The 25,347-nt window shown below is 51.9% G+C and overlaps 1 protein-coding gene across 2 annotated transcripts in view; it reads right to left on the reverse strand.

The window, feature by feature from the left end:
- Positions 1-286: 286 nt before the first annotated feature.
- WDR62 (WD repeat domain 62) overlaps positions 287-25,347 on the reverse strand; it is a 41,838-nt gene continuing 16,777 nt past the window's right edge. The window contains exons 10-32 of one of the 2 annotated variants that reach the window (XM_021700791.1): positions 22,452-22,589; positions 20,427-20,605; positions 18,909-19,000; positions 16,958-17,083; positions 14,360-14,427; positions 14,157-14,278; positions 13,182-13,257; positions 12,319-12,430; positions 12,160-12,223; positions 11,364-11,492; positions 10,162-10,295; positions 7,564-7,616; positions 5,521-5,739; positions 4,359-4,486; positions 3,925-4,028; positions 3,466-3,576; positions 3,034-3,168; positions 2,643-2,754; positions 2,389-2,530; positions 2,248-2,308; positions 1,411-2,061; positions 722-870; positions 287-627 (exon numbers count right to left, since the gene is read on the reverse strand). In XM_021700791.1, the coding sequence (XP_021556466.1) occupies positions 367-627; positions 722-870; positions 1,411-2,061; positions 2,248-2,308; positions 2,389-2,530; positions 2,643-2,754; positions 3,034-3,168; positions 3,466-3,576; positions 3,925-4,028; positions 4,359-4,486; positions 5,521-5,739; positions 7,564-7,616; positions 10,162-10,295; positions 11,364-11,492; positions 12,160-12,223; positions 12,319-12,430; positions 13,182-13,257; positions 14,157-14,278; positions 14,360-14,427; positions 16,958-17,083; positions 18,909-19,000; positions 20,427-20,605; positions 22,452-22,589 (3,366 nt within the window). In that variant the 3' untranslated portion in view covers positions 287-366. Of the gene's footprint in view, positions 628-721; positions 871-1,410; positions 2,062-2,247; positions 2,309-2,388; positions 2,531-2,642; positions 2,755-3,005; positions 3,169-3,465; positions 3,577-3,924; positions 4,029-4,358; positions 4,487-5,520; positions 5,740-7,563; positions 7,617-10,161; positions 10,296-11,363; positions 11,493-12,159; positions 12,224-12,318; positions 12,431-13,181; positions 13,258-14,156; positions 14,279-14,359; positions 14,428-16,957; positions 17,084-18,908; positions 19,001-20,426; positions 20,606-22,451; positions 22,590-25,347 lie in introns of both variants that reach the window. The other variant, XM_021700793.1, reaches the window with a different exon arrangement.

Here is a 25,347-nt window from a genome sequence, read left to right on the forward strand (position 1 = left end):
TCATTATTGCAGTTCCCTAATTTCTTGGGAATGTTGGTCCCATTGACGGAGTCCTGCGCTGGGGCTGATGTCCCCCAGGTGAGACAGGAAGAGGAAGAGCAGGTGAGGGTACAATGCTACGTGGCCAAGACCTGCTGCATACAAATTTCATCCCTTGCAAAGTTCATCCACCCACGTTCCCCGGGCTGGTCCAACACAACAGTGCTGTCCACCCTACCCTCCTTCCCCGCATCCACCTGAGGGAGCTTCGTGCATACGCCCCGACAGGCACCAGGAACCATTCCTCTAAGCCTGTCAGTTTATTTGCTTAAGACACCGATCTCTTCAGAAGCAGCAGGGCTGGCGTGGAGAGGAGGCTGCTGGCCCTCAGTGCCCCCGCACCTTCCTCTGCACGGCCTGCACCAGCAGCTCCGAGTAGTGTTCCAGCAGGGCATGCAAATCTGGGCTGGCCAGGGGGCACAGTGTAGTCGGGGAGGGGGAACCCGGGCTGCCCTGGGCCTGGGCCACGTCAGTCCCAACCAGCCAGTCATTGGCCTCTAACTGGTTATGGATCCAAAGAAAGGTGGAGGCCAGCTCAGTCCGTGCCTGCCACTGCTGCTCAGTGCTCACCTGGTCGCTGGAGACCACCTGCAAGGGGTACAAACCTTGTCAGGGGCCACCCAGCCCCGGCAGTCCCGGGGAGCCACCCAGCCCTCTCCCCTGGCCCCGGGGCTGGGCTCACCAGGCGGTAAAGGTCCAGGGCTTCTTGGAAGGTGGTCTGCAGTCTGTGCACGACAGTGCTCAGTTCACGGGGAGCTGGGGGCAGGACCCTGGCCGGCACCCCAGGCTCCTCCCAGTGTCCAGGGCTGCCCTGGACCAGACTGAGCGCATCTGGGGTGAGAGGGGAGGGAATGAGAAAGACACCTCCACTTTCTAACTGGTCTAAGAGAGGCTGGGGTGGCTGGGCTGATCCCTCTGCCTGGGATGCTTCCCTCAGTCCCCTAAGGCTCACTTCCCTCCCGCTCTGCTCAAATGCCCCCTTCTCCTTGAAGCCTTTTCTCATTATCTGGCTGAAAACTCTAGCCACTGTCCCCCCCCCTTCTCACTCCCTAAACCCTTTTATTTCTGTCCTTAGCACATACTCCTTCGGGATACTCTTAACACTTTGCTTTACATTTAGTCTGGCCATCTCCCCAGTGAGGGTGCCCATTCTTTGTAGTCTTGTTGACCACCAAGCCCCATGTGCCCAGGGTCTAGAACAAAGCCCAACACATATGAAGTGCTCACTAAATATCTAAGTGAAAGAACGAACGAACGAACGAATGAATGGCGCAACCCCTGAGCCGGGTCAAGTGCCCACCTTCAGAGCTAAGCCAGCTGTACGTGGGATGAGCTCGGGGTACAATCCCTTGCCCCAAGAGTGGTACTTACCAGGGGTGGGCTCCAGGAGAGAGGCGACGCTGCCAGGAACCCCAGGCCTGGCCTCCGGAAGTAGGGCACTGCTGGGGTGGGCAGGGGCTTTGAGGGGCTCGGGGGCCAGGAGCCTTGGGAGAAAGGTGGAATTGTGGAGCCTCAGGGAGCTTGCATCCATGGGGCTGGGGACTGGGAAGGTGGCTGTTGTGACGGTGACACTGGGCTGGGTGGCTGCAGGTTCCAACGGGGGAGGGGGCGGCAAGAGCCTGTCAGAGATGCTCGACAGGGTCAGCTTCAGGCTGGCCCGGGCCTCATGGTTTCCCCAGGAGGACGAGGCAGGTTCTCGGCCCTCGCTGTTAGAGCTGGGTGCTGCCGTGGTGGGGATGGCCTGGAGCTCCTGGCCCAGGGATGCCATCTCCCCCGGGGAGGAGGGCCTGTGGAGGGGCCTGGCCAGCTCAGCCAGCATAGGGTCCTCACTGTCCTCGGGGGAGGTGCTGCATGACATCTTGGCCCGGGAGCTGGCAGTGGCCTCCATGTAGGGGTGGGTGGAGGGGCCGTGGACAGCCTGAGGCAGGCGTGGAGTGGGTAGGGCCGCGGGCGTCGGAGGCTTCCTGTCAGTGGGCAGCACTGAGGAGGGGGCACAGGGCACCAGGCTGGGGAGGCGGGGGGCTGTAAAGGAAGAAGTTGGCTCAGTCTCACACCCCAGCCACAGAGCCGAGGGAGAGGGGCCCACCCCAGGTGGCTTTCGGGCCTGAGTGGACCCTGCCCATCCCCACTGCCCCACGGTTCGGATGGGCATCCAGGACCGTTTGCTGAGAAGCCCAGGGCTGTTTGTCTGCGGATGGGGGCACTCACTCAGTGGGCGCCAGGCCTCCGGGGTCTCAAGGGGCTCCTCAGCCTTTTTCCCAGCGAGGACCTACAAGCACAGCATGCGGTGAGGACAAGGCCTCCAGGCTCGCAGCCCTAAGTCCGGAGGGAGGCGGCCCCAGTACTCACGTTGGTCCTGCCTGGGGACGTGTAGCCAGGGCCTGCTCTCAGGGGCTCTGCTCTGGACTGGCTGCCCCCAAGCTCTGGGAATTTGACCTCTGGGGACTTCACCAGGTGCAGGGGCAGCCGGGGAGGGAAGCTGTGGGTGAACCTGTGGGAAGGAAACCAGGCGGTTGTGGCTGTCCTGGGGGTCCCTGAGGGGACACAGCCCCCGCCCGGGGGGGGATAGAGAGATGGGGGGGTGGGGGTTCACCAGCTTCTACCTGGATGTCTTCTGGAGGCGTGAGAGGAACTGGGCTGAAATGCTCAGCCGGGGATTGAAGAAGTCCTCAGCCTCAGGGGCCTCCAAGTCTCTCAGGGATCCATGGAAGAGCTCTAGGGGAAGATGCCAAAGGAGTCTTCAGAATCCCTCCAGCCACTCAGCCCTGGGCCCAGGAAGGCCCGCAGACCAGCAGGTGGATCCCCAGAAACGCCATCAATAGACCACCCACATGCCTGGGGGAGCAAACACAGCAGGGAGAAGAGCCTGCACGGCTCAGTCCTTGAGAGAAAACGCAAGCCCTCTTACCACCCCTGCCAGCTCTGCAGGGAAGCCCTACCCGAGACACCCACGCTGTGCCCAGCACTGGAAGGCCTGCTCGGGCAGGGCCCTACCCTCGGGGTGAGCGTCAGTAAGCGTCTCGAAGTGGTGGCGGAGGAACTTCTCCTGCTCAGGGGTCTGGGGCAGGGAGCCGTTGGATATGCCCGGCACCTCGGGCTGGGATAACTCTTCTGCAGAACCTGGGCATCCTGGGGAGAGGCGAAGGGGAGGCCAAGGGGGTGGGCAGGAGAGAATCGTCAACACCATGAGTCACGGCAGACGCCCAAAGACGCCAGACGCTTAACAATGGAGAAAGCTGGACTCGCCCATCACACACCCTGTTGCCACTAGACGGAGGAGAGGCTAATGGCTCTGCTTCCTAGACAAGGAAATGGGGGCTTAGTGGGCACCAAGTGCAGGGCTGATGTGGGGAAAGTGATTATATATCATGACCAACCCCAAGCAAGTCCCATGCACCGTCTTCCCTACATCTGGCCTCTGCTCACCCAGCGTGGGGGGCATCATCATGTCAAACCGAGGGGCCGGGGCCGGCCGTAGAGGGGGCACATGGTTGGTGGTGAAGCTGCACTCCAAGTCAGCCTCTGACTCCCCCGAGTCTGGAGGGGCAGGGCGGAAGTCAGGAGCCCAAAGCCAGGCCCTCACTGGGTGAGTCAGGTAAGTGGCTCAGGTTCCCAGGGCTTTGGTTTTCCAATCTGGAGAGTGGGGGTAATAATACCCACTCTCTGTTTTTATGGACCAGCAAGTTTACACTTCAAGGAAGTGGCAGAGCTGGACTCCTGCCAGTCAGCAGTTGGGCTCGAGAATCCTCAGGAAACAGCAGGGACCATGTCCGCCTCCGTGATAGACTCTGAGCTTCAGAAAGACTGAGTCAAGGTCGCCATTAATACCCAGAAAGGGGCCTGGCTGGACAGATTACTGCAGGGTCTCCGCCTGCCGCCACTCACCGTCAGGTGGGCTCTGATCCTTCGGGCAGAATGAGGAGACTCTGAGGTAGGAGTCACCTTGCTGGTCTCTGGACTCCCCCTTGATGTCCTTCGTGCAGTACTCGCTGCAGTGCCAGGGGTGGGGCAAGGGAATGAGAACATACTGGTAGTAAACAGCTAGCCCCCACCCTGACCCCCTAGACATCTGTGCCCTGCTCCTACTGAGCACTGCCTCGCCTCTCCTGCCTCCTGCAAAGGCTCCCTGCACCTCCACCTGGAACCAGGGCAACTGAGGCTGCAGGGCCAGGCTCCCGTGCCACCCGGGCCTTACTGCTCTGCCCCATTCCCACAGGCCCATGGGGAGAGCGGAGAGCAATTCTTCCAACGCGTGCCTATCAGCTGAGGCCTCCTCTCTCCAATGCCTTAAGGCTTCCCTGGGTGCACAGGACACTCACCTGTCTGTCCCTGTGACCGTCACCTCCGCCTCCAGGGAGTAGATGATGAGCTCGCTGTCCTCAGAGGACTCCCTCTGTAGGGGCAGGAAGGAGGGATGTCCCCCGCCGACCTTCTGGGGGCTCTCCGACTGCAGGGTGGAGAGGACACAGCCATCTGAGGCGGTCCTGGCAGCCAGGGCCCTTTGCAGGCCGCCAGGCATACCGCCAACACCCACGATAACAGGGAAGACGTGCTGGAGCATCCCGCTGAGCCAGGGCCTGGGCCCGGTGAGGTGCTCATCCTGAGCTCCCTCTGCGCTCCTCCTGCTGGTCGGCAGCCCCTCTACGGGCAAGGCTCCAACCCTCCAAAAGCCGATTTGGGTGATGTTCAAGAACAAACTAATCCTCGGTGAGAGGTTAAAAGGCTGTGCCTCGGGTGGGGGTACCGATTAGGAGGGGCACAAGGCGGTCTTCCAGGAGGTAGAAGATACTCTCTGTCTTAGGGCCTGGGTGGTAGATACATAGGTGCATACATAGGCAATAACTTGTCAAGCTGTGTACCTAGGATTTGTACACACAAGTGTATGTGTATCATTTCACAATAAAAAAGACGGTTTATACAACAGAATAAAAGATAATTTTGTTTGGAAAATAACAGAACAAGAGCTAAAGTTGCTTCAGCACTTCTGAGGATCCAGGCCCTATTGGTGCTGGATTCCTATCAAAGCCCTCTGAGGGCTTTCTTTTTATGACCATTTTTAAGAAATCTTTCGTTCTTGGTTATCTTTTTTTTAATGACCATTTTTTTTTTTGAAAGCAGAAACCTAGAGAAGCAAGCCTCACGGCAAGTGGTCACACAGCAAGGAAGGGGTAAGGTCAGGGCTCTACCTGCTCAAATGACCCCCTCCCCCCCACCATCCCCAGCCAGCCACAGGCCTGCTCTCAGGCCCAAGCTCTTCACCCCCAAGGGACCCACCTCCCAGACTCCTGGTCTGCCTGGGAAGTCTCACTTGCACTAGGCCCAGGGCCTCACCCTCCTGCCCTCCACCACATCATGTAATCATCTTGCACCCCTAGAGTGGGAAAATCAGCCTGATTTTCAAAATGATACTGCCGAGGCCCCAGGTCCCGAGTGGGCAGTCACAGTGCAGGGACCGTGGGGCCGGGCTGGGGCGGTCTGTACCTCACTCAGCAGGGCCGCCAGGCTCTGGGGCTCCACTGTATCCAGAATAGAGTCCTCCAGGCTCTCGGGCTTCGTGGGGGTGAAGTAGCAATCCAGGTCCTGGGCATCCAGGATGGTCTTGAGGGGCTCCTGGTCAGCACGCTCTGCCCAGCGTCCATGGGGCTTGTAGCTGCGCTGGGCATGGAAGGCTGAGCCATCTGCCACGTCATCATCTCCTAGCTGAGGGTGACAGGAGATGGTCAGACAGCTAGCCAAGAGATCACCAACTCCAGTGGGAGCCAGGGACTCTGCATGGACTCCATCCAGTCTCGGCTTTAAACACCACTCAGCAACGGCCTCCAGAGAAACATCTCCAGCCTGAATCTGTTAAATTTCAGAAGCGCACATGCAATTGCTCTCCATCTATATGGATATTTCAGAACGAACACATGTTTAAAGCAACTCCTGATCTTCCCCCCCAGATTGACTCCTCCTAAAGCCTTCCTTATCTTATTCTTGCCTGCTGCTTAGGCCCCAAACCTTGAGGTCATCCTTCATTCTTGTACTGTCCCTCATACTCTCCACCTTGTATTTCTTCAGCAAATTCTGTTAGCTCTGCCATCCAAACACATATGGCCACCTCTCCCACCCTGGTCCTGCCCAGCACTGCCTGCAAATAGGACTGTGGCCTGAGAGACAGTGGAGGGTGGGTACTTGAGAACTCAGCTCTGGAGCAGCCCACGTCCTCGAATTCCTAGCTGTGTGACCCTGGACAAGTTACTTAACCTCTCTGGGCCTGTTTCTCCATCTGTGAAATAGGGATATGAAAAGGTCCTATACTTCAGTGGGGATTAAATGAGATAATACATACAAAATCCTTAGAACAGCCTGTACAGAGTAAGTGTGCTATCCATGTTTGTTGAATGTAATTCCACTCGTAGCATTTACGGATAAGGGGAAGCTTGGGGTCTTGAGAGACCTGGTCTGCAGGGGAGGGGATGGCAGGGAGGATTTCCCTGAGGAGTTGACAGTTAGGTTTTGACTGAGGACTGACACTGTTACTGAAATAAATCATCCAACCTCGGGTGTAGGATTCTGCCGCCAGCTTCTAACCCACTGGCTCCTAGCCTGCGCCTCCCCTAAGTAACATTCATTCAATCCTAACATCATCTTCTTTCTCTCACAACCAGTCATTTGGTTCCACCTTCAAAATCTATCCAGCCTCCCACCTCTCCTGCCTGGATGATCCCAAGTCTCCTCCCTGGCCCTCTGCTTGCCCCTCATGTTCACGCTTGGCGCTACCTCATGGCCTTCCTCAGCTCAGAGCCCTCCTTTGCCTCCATCTCACTCGGTGCCAGGGATGAAAATAAGTGGGGAGCACAACGAGGACTATTTAGGGAATGCACCACAGCCCACACGGTGCCACACCATCTGGCCCCCATCATCTCTGTGAGCCCTTCTCCCCCCAACCCTCATTCACCCTCAACCCAGGCAGTTGGGCCTCCCCGTACCTCTTCAAACATGCTACTAAGCATAATCCTGCCTCATGGCCTTTGTCCTACATACTGTTCTCTCTGCCTGGAACATTCTTTCCCATGAACTGCATTTCTCCCTTGCTTCAACTCTGTTCAAATATCACCTTCCCAGTAAGGCCTTTCTGTTCATCATAAAACTGTTGCCCCCTCCCCCCAATACTTGTTATTTTCCTTCTCACTTTTTTTCCTCCACAGCACTTATCAGCTCCCAAAATACTATACAACTCATTGGTTTGATGTGGATACTGCCCATCTCCCACACTAGAAAATGAGCCTGTGAAGGCCGACGTTTTGTCTGCCCTGCTCCCTGCCGTCCGGATAGTCAGAACAAGACTGGCACAGGGAAGGTGGTCACTATACGTGTTATAAGCATGAAGGACTGTCTAAGCTGAGACTGGAAGGATGACAGGGTTCTCTAGGGAAAAGAGACACACAGAGAGGGAAACGGGCTCCCAGAAGAAAGAAGAGCATGAAGGAGAGCACACCCACTTTGCCAGCCCTAGGAGTCCCGGTCTCTGGGCAGACTCACCAGCCGCTTTGCCCAGAGTGGCAGTTTGCCATTGGTCAGCAGACACCGAGGATCTGGAGAGACACATGGAATCCATCAGGAGAGAATAAACAACCCAACAGACAAACGGGCAACATACGTAAATAGGCAATTCTCCAAAGAGACAATACAAGAAAAAACAGACATATTATTCATTGTCAGGAAAAGGCAAATTTACACAATGGACCAAAACTAAAATGCTTCATATGATCAAGTGTTGGCCAAAGTGTGGGCCTGCTAGGTGGGGCAGTAACTGGATGTGGAGGGCCCTTGGGGTTCTCTTTTGAAATAAAAAGTGTACTAATCCCAGAGCCGGCAGCGCCAGCCCTCACCTCCGTCCTGGAGAACCACCCTCACATACACCAGAGGAGGCCTAGGAGTGGTCAGTACGGCCTTATTCACCAAGGGGTACAGTTAGAAAACCCTAAATGTCCAGCCAGAGGCAAATACCTTAAAATATCCCACCATGCTGTTGGTTAAAAGAGGGAGGCCTGTGGCGCACCTAAGTGGCTCAGTCGGTCAAGCATCTGACTTGATTTTGGCTCAGGCTCAGGTCATGATCTCAGAGTGGTGAGATCCAGTCCTGCGCCGGGCTCCCCGCTCAGCATGGAGTCTGCTTGAGATTCTCTCTCTCTCTCCCTCTGCCCCTCCCCCGACTCTAAGTAAATAAAATCTTAAAAAAAAAAAAAAAGAGGCTTCTCTGTTTTCTATCCACCAATAGGTGGCTATTTCTTTTTTTTTTTTTTAAGATTTTATTTATTTGAGAGGCTGATATTTCTTCTCTCTTTTTTTAAAGATTTTATTTATTTATTTGACAGGGAGAGAGAGAGTACAGCAGGGGGAGCGGCAGGTGGAGGGAGAGGGAGAAGCAGACTCTCCACTGAGCAGGGAGCCTGATGTGGGGCTCGATCCCAGGACCCTGGAATCACGACTTGAGCCGAAGGCAGATGCTTAACGACTGAGCCACCCAGGCGCCCCATTTCTTCTTTTTAAAAAACAATTTTATTTATTTATTTATCTGAACAAGAGAGAGCTCGAGAAAGTGCAAGCGCGAGGAGGAGCAGAGGTGAAGGGAGAGGAAGAGGGAAAAAATCCCAAGCAGACTTCACAATGAGTGCAGAGCCTGATGCAGGGCTTGATCTCACGACCCTGAGATCACAACCTGAGCCGAAACCAAGAGTCGGACTGACTGAGCCACCCAGGCACCCTGATAAGATACTTCTGAGAGGAAAAAAGTACTGAATGTCTACAGTAGAATACAATTTATGTACATAAATATGACATGTTCTGATGACTGTGTACATATATATATTAATGTTCAGGAAATGGCCTATAAGGATTCATAAGAAACTGACAGAAGTGGCCACCCTGGAGAGAACATGGGGTTGGGTGTGAGGGTGGCAACAAAGAAAATTTGCTTACTCTGATTTTTTCCAAGGCTGAATTCTTTTTTTCTTTTTTTTTTTTAAAGATTTTATTTATTTATTTGACAGAGAGAGACAGTGAGAGCAGGATCACAAGCAGGGGGAGAGGGAGAGGGAGAAACAGGCTTCCCGCGGAGCAGGGAGCCCGATGCGGGGCTCGATCCCAGGACCCTGGGATCATGACCTGAGCCGAAGGCAGACGCTTAACGACTGAGCCACCCAGGCGCCCCTCAAGGCTGAATTCTTATATTACTATTGCCTACTGTCTAGTCAGCCCCTGTTGGTAGAGGCCCCCGCCCCACATTGAAAGCTCCCAGCCTCTCTTAGTTGGAGCAACCATGGCCAATGGGACCTGAGAGAAGCCTGCCGGGAGCTTGTGGGCAAGTTTCCTCTCCAAAGGAGGTTGGAAGAGTGACTGTCCTATGCAAACAGCAGCCATCTTGCAACCATGAGGGCCTAAGCCAAGGCAACATGCAGAAGGGCAGAAATTTAGAGAAAGCCTGGCCTCCTATAAAGTCATTTAGCTACTATTCTCCCTTTTGCCTGAACAACAGAATCTGTTGTCTCTGGTTAACAGCACCTTGTTTTTTCCCTGGGACATCCCCTGCACCCCTTCCCACCCTCTTTAGTCAGGTGGCTCCAGTGGAGCTGGGTCAAGCCTCCCCCTTCAGGGATGACATGACTCAGGCCTGGCCAATCACAGCTACTGGCTACATGACGCACACCAGAAACAGGAGTCATGAACCCAGGATTTTACTTGAGCTACTGGGAAAGAGATGTTCTCTTCTCCAGAGTTCGATTACCTAGAGCTGCTGGGAGAATCTTTGCCATCAGGAAAGGGAGAGTCTGCCTGACAGCAAAACCAACATGGAGAAAAGCAGAGCCAAAAGACGGAGGAAAAATATATTCCTTTAACATCACCTGACTACAGGGATCCAGCGATTGCCTGAAGCCAAATTCTCTGATTTTCAGGTATATGAACCAAGAAATTCTCTTTCCCACTGAAGCCAGTGAGAGTCTGGATGCTATTACACTGAGGAAGTCCTGACTGATGGGATTACTGAGCTTCATTTCCAGGTAGTGGGCGAAACCCAGCAATGATCCCTACATGGAGAGTTCAAAATAGGGCCCCCTTTAAATGAACCCCTTTCCCAACCTGGGTCCAAGCTCTCTTTGGATGGTGTCTTCAGCAACTCTTCCGGCTCACACTGTTCCTCCAGCTCATCCTCCGTCTGCTCTCCAGGGCTTAAGGAGCAAATCTCACTGGGCACGGATGTATAGGTCTCCTGCCTGAGGCCAGGAATGAGAACGGCAAGGAGAGAAATAGGTAAATGGGGTGGTGGCGGGAGGCACAGGGATCTCCCTAGGGCTGGGCCCCGTGCTAGCTTCCATATGAACATATTGCTGACTTCCGGTCAAGATGGTGCCGGGAGAGCTCTCTGCTGCACCTGCTCTGCTGGAAATATCACCACAATAAATGAGATATAACAAAGACTGCACTCAAAAAATACGACAAACTCTCTAAAGGCAATGGGACAGAAAGCAAAGCAGATAGTGGGGCTTGAGTACTAAGCTGCTGCACTCCATTCTGGGGAGTGTGTGTGTGTGGCGGGGGCAGTGTGTGGGGGTGGGTAGCAATAAGGTTTTATCTCCTTTGGAGTACAGGAGCCTAAAACACGCCTGACACAAGGTGGGCACTGGAGGGCACCTGGGGCAGTGTGTAAGCCTCAAAACCAGGAGCCAAGAGGAGCTGCCCATTCCCTTGGTACCTAGATCTGCAAGACATCCAATACTACGCAGGACGGGAGACTCATGTTCAGGCCTGGTCCCTGTGGGGAGGCAATGACAAAGCCTCAAGGCAGAGAAAGGCAAGGACAGCTCCAGAGGCAGGAGAGAGGATAAACCCCCAAATCTCCCACTCAACTGAGACCTCCAAACTAAAATTCCCTAGCCAGAAATTAGAATATGACCTTACTCCAAATGAAACTGGTCTTGCAGCATAAAAACTTTGAAGAATAAGGGTCCTCCACTGGAGCCTTCTCTGACTACGTCCCTCCCCACTGCATGCTGGGGCAGGGGCTTCCCCTGGTCCCCACAGTGCCCCGGAGCTTCTTCTCCCAAAACAGTGCTCACAGGCTCTCCACTTCGCTTTTCCACTTCAAAACCCTTCTCCTATATACTATCATAAATTTGTACTCAAAATCTGTCTCCCCGACAGGGCCATGGGTGCACAAAGGGCAGGGCCTAGGGCTGTCCTGGCCATGGCTATCTCCAGCATCACTCCTCACGGGGCCCAGGGCGGGAAGACGTTTCTCCGGCAGACAGACGGATGGGGGATGGCCGGGTCACTGCCAGGACCTGGGCTGGCTGCTCCACTTCCCATCCTGCATGTTCTGCTGCTGCGGCTGCTCCCGGTGGTCGATCTCCAGCAAGTGCTGCTTCATGCAGTTCGTGATCTCTGGGCCCAGGTGCCAGATGAACATGCAGCTGCAGAGGCCAAAGAGAGATGTGGAAGGGGAAGGAACAGTAAACATGGAGGCCATCTGACTCTGGAGCCCCCTAGGTCACCACAGCCAAGACCCCATTCCCTGGCCCCTCCCAGAAAACACCCCCCTTCCGCTTAGGGCCCGGGGTGGGGGCTCCAGGCCACGTGGGCTCTACACCCTGGGCGCAGTTCAGAGCATCCCAGCAAACCAGGACCTGTTCTGAAGTCCTCAAGACCCAAGGAAGGGGGCTGCGGAAGGACTGTAATAAACTGGAGGGAGCGACAAAAGGGACTTCTTTGGGCACCAACCACATGCTAAGGACTTTATATGCCATCTCATTTGATTCTCACTGTACAGTTGTCCAGGACGTTGGGGTCATCTGTCTTTTACAAAGGAGCAAACTAAAGCTTAGAGATGGGAAATGACCTGCTCAAGGTGCCAAGTAAGTGGCAGATCTGGGATTTGAACTCAGGGCTGGGTGTGACACCAAGGTCCATGCCGTTAAAGGAGAGAGCAGTAAGCTGGAACCCTCAGCAGGGCTCTCTGCGTGGGCAGGGCAGGCCGGGAGCGTGGTGTTCCCGCTATTTGAGCCCCTGTGCCCCCAGAGTACCAGTCTTGCCCACTCCCAGAGGGAGGCCAGCCAGGGGCGGCCTCCAGGCCTTTCCCACCTGTCTCCGGATACTGTGATCAAGTGACGACAGTCGTAGGTGAACTTCATGCCGGTAACGATTTCTGAAAGCAGAGCAGAGAAGCTGTACTGACCTCCTGAGTCAGAAGGCAGTGTGGGGGCACGTGGGGAGGCGTCCCACGTAGGGAGGCACACCCACCTGAGTGACCAAACATCTTGGCAACGCACTCGCCTGAGTAAAAGTCAATCACCGAGATGCTTTTGTCTGAGCAGCTCGTGGCCAGGAAGGTGCCTGAGGGGTCCACGTGGACCTGGGGAGAAGAGGACCCACATGACAGCGGGGCTGCCTGCTTCTTCCCTGTGGCGAGGCCAGGTCAAACCCCACAGCCTCCATGGATGGAGGACCCTCTCATGCGGGACACTTGGCACGCTGACTCGTCCCAGGTAGCCCGCAGGACATACACCCTGGTTAGGATCGAACTCCTGCTCCCATTTCACAGGTGAAAAAATTACCAACCAGGCCCTGTGCAAAGCACTGTATGCGTGCAAACTGATTTCTTCCAGAGAACAACTCTATGATAGAGTTTCTTTCTATCTGCATTTTACAGGTGATGAAATGGGCTTCAGAGGAGATGATACTTGCCCGAGGTCATAGCCCGAGGCAGAGCTGAGAGAGTCTGACCTTGAACCCTGAACTCATTACAACTCCCCTACTCCAGAGGCTCTGAGAAGGTCCCCCAAACTTGTCCTGATAACACAGCAGGGGGCAAGCCTGGTAAAGGAGCCCAGGCCTCTTTGATTGTTCTCACCACACCATGGCCACTCAAAATAGAAACCACTTAAATGTCCCGGTTTGGAAAAGGGCTCATAAAGGTAAAATAGTCTGTGACACCCCCAGCTCCCAAGCAACCTCCTTGGTCAGCCAGGCCAGAGTGGGTGCTGGCCAGCTTGTGATCTTTGATCAGGTGCCCAGGAGGCCACAGGTCTCAGGAGGCCCATCAGGGCAGCAGACGGACAGGGGGGAATGTGTGTGCTTTTCACACGGGGGTCCCAGCTACTCACCTTCAGCAGGGACCCTTCGTCACCCTGGGAGCCCTTGTAGCACTTCTTCTGCTTCCCGTTCATGGTGTTGTAGACTCTGCGGAGGTGGGGGCACAACGTGGCCAACGTGGCCCTGCCCGCCTGCCCCCTCCTGCATTCTGGTTTCAGCCTTACCGGACCATCTTCCTCGCCCCGGAAAGCCCCTTGCCACCTCTCATCCCCCATCTGATGCCTGGACTGAGATCGCCCCTCAGGGAATGAGATGCCATCTCAGGCTGAGGTCATGCACGGGGGTTATGCACTGGGGTGTCCATGGATAGCGTCTGCTGAGTTCATGTCTGTCTTCCCTGCTACCGAGCAAGCAGAGTGCCTGGCACTCCATCTGAACGAGCAGATGAAAGAGGTGGAGAATCTCTTTGCACAAGCTCTCCCCTCCCCTGGTTCATTCCTCCACATCCTTCCCAGTCTCAGTTCAGATGTTCCTTCCATCAAGCCCCGCCTGATCCCCACGTAGGATCAGGTGTCTCGCCGGGCCCCCAAAGTCCCCCGGGCTCTCCCAGCCCTGACGGCTCCATGCTGTCACTGTCTAGTGAGGTGTCCATCTTGCTTCCCTTGGACTGAGTTCCGTGAAGGCAAGGCCTGGGGCTGCCCTGCTCACTGCTGTGTCTCCGGCACTGTCCAACCCAGCTTGGGTGCTCAGGAAATGTAGGTGAACGAACGAATTTATGAGCCACACCAGCACCTCTTAGTCACCCCACACAGGCTTCTGGAGAGCCAGAAGGAACCCCCTTGCTCACCTGGAGGCTAGACCTGGGTGAGCCCAGCTCCTGAGAAACACGCGCTGGGTCCCTCCACGCAACCCAGCTCCCGAGGGACCAGATGAGCAGGGGGAAGAAAACAGACGGCTCACGAGCAGACAGACCCGACTAGGTCTCATTCAGGCCCTACTCAGAAACCAGGGGCCAGGCCGACTCAGAGCCCAGGGCAGCTCCTCACCTCACATTGCGGTCCTGGCAGGCCACGGCCACGTACTTTTGGGTGATGTCAATGTCCATGTCATACAAGGTGGTCTTCTCTGCCACGTGGTGGGTGCGGACAAAGTGTAGTCCATCCGAGGTCTGGCAGGGCAGGCAGGGCCTTCAGAGGACGCCCCTGACAAGCTGCCCACCCCAGCCCCCAAGGAGGCCAACCCACTCTACCCGCTGGGCACTGCGAAAGTAGATGCTCTTGTCAGCCCCACAGCTGATCATCTGGATGTCTCTATTGCCTGGAGGAGAAGGAGGTGGTACATTAGGTGAGGCTGGGCCACTGCCGAGCCTGCCTGGGGCCAGGGATCCTAGCTAGGGAACTCCCTGCAAGGGAACTCTGCTGGGGGTCAGGGAGGGATTCCTGGAGGAGGGCAGTGGGTGCTGGGTGCAGGTGGTATTCTAAGATGTGAGCTGTGTGCATGAGGTGGGACAGCTAGAGCAGTGGCTTGGCAGGCCTCTGAAGAGCAAGGGCGGATAGGGAACAGGCCAGGGATACCGAATGGGCACCATGTCTGATCTGGGATTTGGAAAGATGATCTGGGCAACTGAGTGGAAGCGGGACCAAAGCAGGGGGCAAGCGGAGACAGGCAGACTGTTGGGAGGTCCATGCCATCCTGAGCAATCAGAGCATCCACATGCACCTCAGGCCAGGGCCCAAGCCACCGGTGCCTCCCCTCCTGACTGCTCACCGGCCACTCCCCTGTACAAATGTGAGCCCGGGGCTTAGAGTCACACAGTCTTTGGCCCAGGGTGTGCAGAGAGTCAGGACAGGGCCAGGATTAGACTCAGGCATTTTCTGGCTAAACACTGTGCTCTGAGCCCTGGCTTTCTCTCCATGCCTGTTTTCTGTCTGTACAATGGGCCTATGAGAGCCCCTGCCCCACGGCGTTCTGGGAAGCCTGTGGAACAGTGGCTGCAACCTGGTAAGCACTCTACATATCCTTGCCTTTCTTCTTTCTTTATAGACTTAGAATGATAACAGCACAAATCTGAGGATAAATAAATATGAAGCCCGGGCACCACAAACCTGCTGCTTCGTGGCAGGACATCGGAGAGAGCTAGGGCCTAATACACAAGTTGTTACTCAAGCAGGAGTCACTGGCCCACAGAAGGGAGTGAGTCCTGTGTGGGAGAGGGAGTGTGACCTGGGAGGGACCCAGAGAGGCCTGCAAGTTACTGGTAATGTTCTGCTTCTGAATGTGGGGTGGGGAGCCCAAGTACTTAGCAATGTTAGAACACAAGCAATCAGAACAGTCACTGGTTATAAACAATGGGTGTGTCTGTTCTAGTTCATACCCACTGATTATGAACCTTGATGGGAAGTTCATTGTATTATTCTGTAAACTACACATATTGTATTCATTTGTTTGGATATGTTTCAGATAAAACTGCTAAAGACAGAATCCTTCATTAGCAGGGCAGCTGCTGTTAGGTTTCGACTGGCTGGAGCCCAGTTTATACTAAAATTGTCAATGTTTTGAGCAAAGACCAGCCGGAACGGGAGCTGGGTTGAGGATTTACGTCTTATCAGACTGGCTGGGGGCTCTGATGAAAACCCATACCCTGCAGAAGGTGGCCTTAAGGACCAATTCCTGGGCCACCCCTTGGACTGTCATCACCGCTCTTGGATCCATACCATTCATGAAAGCTGAGGTCACTGGTGGCCAAACGGCTAGACTCACTGATTTATTCTAATTAACTCTATCCCATGAAATGAATAGGTTTTTAAAGATGTCTGAGAAATTTTAGCTGATCAGCTTTGGAGGTCTTCATCAAGACATGTCAAACATTGTTAACTTTTGTCCATTGTTAACGTGTTTTAGCTACAGAGAGGTAGGGCCGGAAGTAGGGAGGATCAAGGGACATTAATACCTTTTCAGTCACAAGATTACATGTAAAAAAAATTCTTCATAGTCAAGAACTTAGAATGAGTACGTGGATATATTCTCTCCATGAACAACTTTCTTCTGGAATATAGTTTTGAATATGCTCTTGGGTTCTGATCAGTTAAACCCTACGGGACCCACCTCCCCTCCCCTCAGAATCCTTTAGGGCCAAGGACCTCCATGCTGAATCTTTCAAGTCTAGAGGAAATCCCTTTGATTTCCTCGTTAAGTGTGGGCTTTGCAGGGCATCCCGAGGCAAGATCCTAAGCCTGCACCTCCTGGCTGTGTGACTCTAGCTGTAAGTGGGGTAAGGAAGGGGCAAATTGCAGTGCAAGGATCCTTGCCAGCACAGAATTAGCTTCCAGCAATTTTCACGGTCACCTATTTTTCTGTCAAGGTCATCAGTGTCCACCCTGCCCTCTCGCAGGACTGGCACCCCGATTTCCTTTTGGGGAACAACATTCACCTAATTTCAGTCCTCCTGGATCAGAGGCAGAGGGAGGTGTGGGCTGGGGGCACAAGAGTCAGACCTGGCCCAAGAAAACACCCAAAGCCCTGGCACCCATAACCGTTCTGAAAAGGGCAGGTGCCTCAAGCCAGCACAAGGGAAGTCAGCACTCGATTTCTGCCAAAACTGACAGAAAGAGGGGAAATCTCCTTCCAGTGGCACAATGATAACCAAGATGTCGCCCACCGCAGAAAGGTGCAGCTGACAGAGGGAGTCTTGATAAGGGGAAAAAAAAAATCATCAACCTTGGGATCCAGCTGGGCCTGAATCCACAACTTGCTTTTCCCTTTTTTGTTTAAGCTAAAGGGAGTTTTGCTGTTACTTGTTGCCAAAGGAGCGCACCAAACAAGGTGGAGCAAGCAGGAAGGGGCTCACCAGCAAACTTGATGGCCGTGATGGAGGAGGAGTGGTCGTCCAGGGTCTGCTCCAGGTTGTAGTTCTTCTCCACGTTCAGCACGTGGATCAGTCGGTCCCGACTGGCCGAGGCCAGCAAGGTCAGCCCTGTGAGTGGACAGAGTAACCCTGAGTTCCCAGGAGGCCACTTGATGACTTGGCCTCCCAGATGGCAACATGACTGAGCTTTCCAGGCCTTGAAGAAGGGGTCTTTGGTTCTATACCTGCAGCCAACTTGCCCCAAACCCAGAAAGGGGCCATTCCCTCAGCTCTCTGTAGTCTTTCCCCAGAGCCCCCCAAACCCTGGCATTTCCCACCCCATGCCACCAGTTCAGTGGATGAACCTTGAGGTGCACACGGGCACTCTGCCACCTGTGCCCACAGCAGCCGTCCTAGCAGAGCCCAGAACTCCTTCCTGCCAAGTCCGACTCTTAGGCATGCCACGAAGCCCTGCCAACTTCCCAGCCTCCCCGGAACACCGTTCCCTCACTCTCTGAGCTCTGGCTGGGGTCTCGACCCGGTCCTACTGGCGGCCCGCTGCCGCACCTCCTTCTGCCAGGGCGTCCCCTCAGACAGCGCTTACCCTGGTCGCCTGGCATGTCTGAGGGCGAACACATGACCTGAGGCAGACGGGAGCTCAGGAAGGATGGACTGAACGAAGAGAGATCTCAAGAAAAACTGGTGGGCCAGAGGGTGCGGGGAAACGAAGGAGGAGGAAAGAGCATGGGAAAGATTGCTTACCTATCAGGACATGACTCCACCTAAGTTCTATTCCTGCCAAAAATGTATCAGGGGCATGAAATCATGAGGAAAACAGACAAACTCAAATGGAAGGAAATTCTATAAAATGACTGGTCTATACTCTGCAGAAAGCCAAGTCATAAAGACAAATTAAGGCTGTGGAAATGTTCCAGAAAAAAGGTGATTTAAAGAGTTGAGTTTCCGGACTGGAAAAACAAAGGTGCTACAGAGGACAATATTGGGACAGCTGGCAAAATGGGAATAAGAACCACAAAAAAGAGAGTACAGTACAAGAAAAAGTGAAACTTCCACATTTGATAAGTGCACGTGGTCATGTAAATGGATGTCCTCACAGACCCAATGAAGAGTGAAAGGTCATACCGTCGACTTATTCTCTAACAAGTCAGCAAAAGAAATGTATATGCTAGGGGCACCTGGGTGGCTCAGTCGTTAAGTGTCTGCCTTCGGCTCAGGTCATGATCCCAGGGTCCTGGGATCGAGCCCCGCATCGGGCTCCCTGCTCCACAAGAGGCCTGCTTCTCCCTCTCCTACTCCCCCCTGCTTGTGTTCCCTCTCTCGCTGTGTCTCTGTCAAATAAATAAATAAAATCTTAAAAAAAAAGTTTACAAAAATTACTAAAAAAAAATTGTATATGCTAGTATTTTATTAATGCGAGCATATGTACACATGCGTGCACAAACATGGAGACAGAAGTGGAGATGTGGAAGCACATAAAGTCATACACACAGTCATAGGGTCAGAAAGAATTTAAAAGAAAAAAACCTGAGGAATCTGGGTGAAGAGAACGTGGGTATTTATTCTAATACTCTTGCAATGTTTCTGTAGGCATCAAACTTTTTCAAAATAATATGTTTGATATTATTTGATATACGATATGATATTTAACTGTTGATCTATCCATACATTCTCTCATTCAACACTCACCTTTTTAACCTGAGTGCTTTTCAGGACACTGGGAACCAGAGCAAGTCCAGCCCAGTCCTGCCTGCCAGAGTCTTGCATTCTAGAGTCCCAGCTACGCTGGTCTCAGGGCCCAGAGACAGGGGCACTTACTAAACATAGGACTTGCAGCTGTCACTCACAGCCCCACCAGACATCAACTCCCCGTCTCTGTGGCTCTGCCAGGGGGGCTGCTCCCCTGCCTTCCCCCTGCCACCCCGCATAGGTCTACCTGTCTCAGGCTTGGAGTACTCCAGGCACAGCACCTCAGCATCATGGGCCTCCACCTTGACCAGCTCATCCATGAAGTGCAGCTCGTGGATCCTGGGAGACACACACTGTCCATTGTACCCTGCCCGTGCCCCCACCCCTCAGCTCTAGGTGCTCTGCCAGTGAGGCAACATGGGGAACTTTCTGTCCTGGCCAACTAGTCTAGAGATGCCCAACCATTCTTCTCACCTAGAAACCTGCTACCTTAAAGGCGGCAGTGCCAAGCCTGGGCCATCCAAGTGGGCACCCAGCCCCTTATGGCTCCCTGGAGCAGGTCTAGGACAGTCCTCTGGGGGAACAGGAGTTAGGGCAGGGCTGTGTCAGAGGAGATCCCTGGGGGTGGGGGAGGGACCAAGGGTCAGAGGGCATACTCAAGGATAGGACCTATGGGTGAGGAGTACTTGATTCCAATTTCCCATTCTTAAAGACTCTCAAATCTAAATTTCCTCATTCTCTCCAAATAAAATCAACCAACCAACAGGCCATCTAGGATGATATAAGAGACAGTCATCTCAGGTCCTCCACTCTTCCTGTGTGATCTTAGCTTAGCCACTGGCCTCTCCTGCCTCAGTTAACCCATCTGGAAATGGAGCTAATACCAGCACTCCCATCAGAGGGTGGGGGAAAGGGCTAAGTCGGTTGGTGTGCACGGCGGCAGGCGGGTGGCCAGCTGGGGACGAGTGCTATGCCCGAGTTAGCTCGTGACTGGTCTCACCTCGCACAACAGAACGCTGTCAGTGTGCGCAGCCCACGGACACATCGGGCTGCCTCACACAGTGACTGGTGTCAAAACAGTTGCCACCATTTAAAAACCATAGAATTTCACGAAAAACCATGCACTTCACTCTTCTTGGACAATGGGGACATCGGACAGTGGAGCCTGCGATCCCGCTACTGTGTGGGAGCTGCCCCTTTAAGATGGAGCCCATGCTCCCCCATCCCTTCCCTTCCTCAACAGCCTCAGCACCCAGGTGGTCACAGCTGTCATTCGTCAACGTAAACCTGGTCCCTGTGAGAGCGCTCATATTCTGTCAGCACCTACTGCGCCAGAAACATCTTAAAAAAACCTCCATAGTGTGGGTAAACAGCCTGCGCCCTCAAATGTCCCATCCTCCCAGCCCCCCTCCCAGTGCCACCAGGGCCCCCCACGCTCCAGCCGGCAACCTGACTATTCAGCACTGGTGTCACCTGGCTGGTAAAAGTGTCACCCTACCCTAGAACGCAAGCTTGCCTGTCTACCACGCAGGCACCGTTCACAAGCCCCAGCTGCTGAGGTCCTGGGACCTCCCCTATCTCAGCCCTCTGGAAGATACTTCTCAGCTTCGGTTCTCAGGGATGGCTGGTTTCCAGACTGCCATTCACAGTCCCTCATTCCCAGTGGGGAAGTGGAGGTGCCCAGGCCAGGGCTCCTTCCCACCACCCTCAGGACCCAAGCCTGAGCTGGGAAGCGTACATTAGTCACCCGCCAGGCCTCACTTGCCTCAGATTTCCACTTCGGTCGCCTGAAGCCAAGTGTTGGCCATCAGGACTGACCTGCATGACTCGCACCCCAGCCTTCACGTCCATAGGTGTCCCATTCTCACTGCCCCGGTCTGGGAAGTGGGACATGTCCTGCAGGTGCTGGATGTCATTCTCTACATACACTACCTTCAGCAGGGTCTGCAGGAAGGAGAGGGCTGAGGTCAGTGCTCTGGGAAGGTGTGAAGCACCTCTGCAGTTCTGTCTCCCAATAGCCCACCTCCCATTCTTCATTAGTAACAGAACTCCAGATTTAACCTTCCCTACTCAGAATAACTGTTTCCTAGCCTCCCTTGCAGCTAGGTGAGGCTCTGGGAATAAATTCTGGTCAATGAGATGTAAAACAAATGAGAACCCTTCTGCTCCCTTTTCCTTTGTCCTGCTCCCTGGAGCTCCAGCAGCCATATTGGATGACAAGGACAAGAGCTACTCCAAAAGGGCAGAGTGGAGAGCTGAAGGCTCTTGGGTCTCTAAGGGCCTCCTGCAGCTACCAAAACAGCTTGGACTGGTTATCTCCAGACTATTTTCATGAGTCAGAAAACCAAATTTTCATCTCTTGTTTTGGGTTTTTCTATTCTATGCAGCCAAATATAACATGTATATTACAGGTGTGGAAGAGAAGATGGTAGTACTGGGTTGGGGGTGGGGGGGGGAAGGGGCACCTGCTATACACACCCTGCATTAAGGGCCTTTTCTGCTCCAGCCACACTGACTGCTCAGGTTTTCCAACTCACCGAACTCTTTCCTACCTCAGGGACTTTGCACAGGCTATTCCCTTGGCATAGGACACTCTCCCCTCCCCTTTTTACTCATTCCAATCCTCCATATCTCAGCTCAGTTGTCTCCTCCTCTAGGAAGCTGCCCCTGACACCACAGATAAAATCAGATGACTGTTATATATCCTACCAGCACTTCCAATTTTCTTTCATGGTGCTTATCATGCTTATGATTCTATCATAGGGGTGCCTGGGTGGCTCAGTCGGTTAAGCATCCAGCTCTTGATTTCGGCTCAGGTCATGATCTCAGGGTTGTGAGATTGAGCCCTGCATTGGGCTGCACACTCAGCCCCTCTCCCCACTCCTTCCCTCTCTCAAATAAATAAATCTTTAAAAAAATTATTATTTATGGGGTGTCTGGGTGGTTCAGTTGGTTGAGCGTCTGCCTTCGGCTCAGGTCATGATCCCAGGCTCCTGGGATCGAGCCCCATGTCAGGCTCCCTGCTCAGTGGGAGTCTGTTTCTCCCTCTGCCCCTCCCCTGCCTGTTCTTTCTCTCTCTCCCAAATAAAGAAATAAAATCTTTAAAAATGATTATATCGTAATTTGTATAGTTACTGGTTCACTGCCTGTCTGCCTCTCCTTACTAGACTGTGGGAGCCACAAGAGCAGGAGGAGGGTCTGTCTTAGGCATTGATGTGTCCCCAGCAGGTAGCACAGCACCTAGCAGAGATCTTAATAAGCATCTGCAGGTTAAATGAATGCATGAGTCACGTCTCAGCTCCTAAGAGACGCTCCCTCACTGACCTAGCATTAGCAACCATTTCTTCAGCAAGGTATTTTCTCCCTACCCTCCCATCACGGCTCCCTTTGGGTCCTGCCAGTACCCTCACCCAAGACTTCACAGTGTGGCAGCGAGCTAGACAGGGGAAGCCCCTCCCTGGTTTGGTCCTTCCAGGGAGCTCTGGCTCAAGACTTAGGGAACTTCATTTCTTTTGAATGTGTCAGGTTGCCCGGAGTAGCTGTGTTGACACATACCCAGAGAGCAGGAGTTGACTGGCAGAGAGAAACAGGAAGGATAGGCCATGCTACCTCAGAAAGAAAAAGAAGGAAAAGAGAGAAGCAAGAGAGAGGGAGACACAGAGTGCTTCCTGGTTCCTGCCCCCAGTGAAGCTTAATACCAAGGTCCACAAGACTCTCTCTTGCCCCTATATCCTAGATTAAAGGACGCCTCTGTTCCTCCTAAAATATGGTTCACAATTAAGCCACTCACGTTACTGAAGATATTTTTCTGCCAGTGAGAGTCAGGGCTGTTATCCACATTCCAAAAGCGGATGGTATTGTCTGAGGAACAAGTAAGAAAAGTTCCTGATGGCAGACAAGCTCTCTGATCTTCAAACTCAGGATACACCTATAGTTCCCAGAGAATAAGGCAAAGGGCAATTCATTACAACCATTTCAATGACAGCATTGTGATATTCTATTGCATTTTGGTGGAAAAAAAAAAAGTATGTTGCAGATAAATAGGCATAATGTAATGTCTTCTATGTTAAAAATAAACAAGAAAAAAAGGACCCCAAATGCTACTATATATTGTCCATGCACCGTCTTCAGCCCAGGTCACGAAACATCCCCAAACATCAATTTCCAAGGCAAATGGTTCAGCTCAGTCAAAAATCACTAAGCACAAAAGGAAACAAGGTACCATGAGCAAGAAGCAGCAGAAACAATAGTCCAGCTTCAAACACTGACATTATTAGACAGAATATAAAATAACTATGTTTAATATGTTTAAAGAAATAGAAGAACTTTGACAAAAGTAAAAGTATGAGTGGCCAGCCATAAACTATGAAGAATAACCAAGCAAAGCTGAAAAAGAACAAAATAGAACTATTTCTAGAAACAAAATGCATCTCAGAGAGTGAAAGAGATAACATATAAAGGGATTTCAAAATACAAAACACTGGGTTCTGAGAAGATGATAATAGCAGCAGCATAGATTTTTAATCTAAAAATCCTATCTTATGAGTAATTACTTTAAATGTAGCTGGATTAAACTCTAATCAAAAGGAAATTACTGGCAAAATGTATAAAAAAAAATCCACTACGGGGCGCCTGGGTGGCTCAATCAGTTGAGTGTCCCACTCCTGATTTTGGCTCAGGTCATGATCTCAGGGTTATGAGATCGAGCCCTGCATTGGGCTCTGTGCTTGGTATGAAGTTGGCCTGAGATTCTCCCTCTTCCTCTTCCCCTGCTTGAGCTCTCTCCCTGAACAAATAAATAAATAAATAAATAAAATCTTAAAAAAAAAAAAGATCCATTATCTGTTATCCATTAGAGGGTACTTTGTATCCAGACACATACAGAGTGAAAGTGAAGGTATAGAAAAAGATATTCCATACAATTAGTAACTAGAAGAGAACGTTGTATGTATATAGTACTATCAGACAAAATAGATTTTAAATCAAAAACTGTTACAAGTGACAAAGTAGGGCATTATATATTGATAAGGGGTCAATCATCAAGAATATGTAACAAAGGGCGCTTGGGTGGCTCAGTTGGATAAGCATCTGCCGTCGGCTCAGGGTCCTGGGATCGAGTCCCACATTGGGCTCCCTGCTCAGCGGGGAGTCTGCTTCTCCTCTGCCTCTGGCCCTCCCCCTGCTCGTGCCCCCCCCAAATAAATAAATAAAATCTTTAAAAAAAAGAACATATAACAAATACAAACATACACATAACAACAAAGAACCAAAATACATGAAGCAAAAACTGATAGAATTGGAAATACAGTTTCGTAACAGTTGGAGACTTCAACATTCCATTTTCAATAAAAGACAGATCTAGAGAGATTATCAATAAGGAAACAGAGGACTGGAAAAACACCATAAACCAAACAGACTAACAGATATATAAAGAATATGCCACCCAATTAACAGCAAAATCCACATTCTTCTCAAGTGAACATGGAGCTTTCTCCAGAATAGACCACACATTAGGTAACAAAACAAGTCAATACATTTTTAAAGACTGTTATCATACAATCTTCTCCAACCACAATTGGAATGAAATTACAAATAACAGAAGGAAATTTGGAGACTTAACAAATACATGAATATTAAACCATACACTCTTACACAATCAATGGGTTAAAGAAGAAATCAAAGAGAAATTAGAAAATACTCTGAGACAAATGAAAATGAAAACACAATATACCAAAATTATGGCATGCAGCAAAAGCAATGCTCGGAGGGAAATTTATAGCTGTAAATGCCTACATTAAAAAAAGAAGACTGAGGTGCCTGGGTGGCTCAGTCGGTTAAGTGTCTACATTCGGCTCAGGTCATGATCCCAGGGTTCTGGGATGGAGCCCCAAGTCGGGCTCTCTGGTCAGCAGGGAGTCTGCTTCTCTCTCTGCCCCTCCCCCTGCTCATGCTCTCTCTCAAATAAATTAAAAAAAAAAATTAGAAAAAAAAGATCTCAGGGGTGTCTGGGTGGTACAGTTGGTTAAGTGTCTAACTCTTGGTTTTGGCTCAGGTTGTGATCTTGGAGTCATGGGATGGAGCCCCACGTGAGCTCTGCAATCAGCGCAGTCTGCTTGGGATTCTCTCTCCTTCTGCCCCCACCCACCGCACTCACTCTCTGTCTCTCAAAATAAAAAAAATAAATCTTAAAGAAAAAAAAAAGATCTCAAATCAATAAGGTCTCACCCTAAGAACTAGAAACAAGAGCAAACTAAACCAAAAGCTGGCAGGAAGAAGAAAATAAAGATTACAATGGAGATAAACAGTCTTTCCCCTCGCCCCAGAAATGGAAAAGGCGATCCTAAAATTCATATGAATTGTAAGGGACCCCAAGTAGTCAAATGAATATTGATAAAGAACAAAGTTGTAGGAAACATACTTCCTAATTTCAAAATTTACTACAAAGCTACAGTAATCAAAAAAATGTGCTCCTGGCATAAAGATAGACCTACATCAATGGAATATAATTGAGAGTACAAAATTAAACCCATACATCTATGGTGAATTGATTTTCAACAAGTGTGCCAAGGTTATCCAATGGGGAATGAATAGTTTGTTCAATAAATGGTGCTTGAACTATATATTCACATGCAAAATAATGAAGTTGGACCCCTGCTTCAAGTATATACAAAAATTAAGAGAGATCA

Source organism: Neomonachus schauinslandi, chromosome 16 (assembly GCF_002201575.2).
Source record: "Neomonachus schauinslandi chromosome 16, ASM220157v2, whole genome shotgun sequence".
NCBI lineage: Eukaryota > Metazoa > Chordata > Mammalia > Carnivora > Phocidae > Neomonachus > Neomonachus schauinslandi.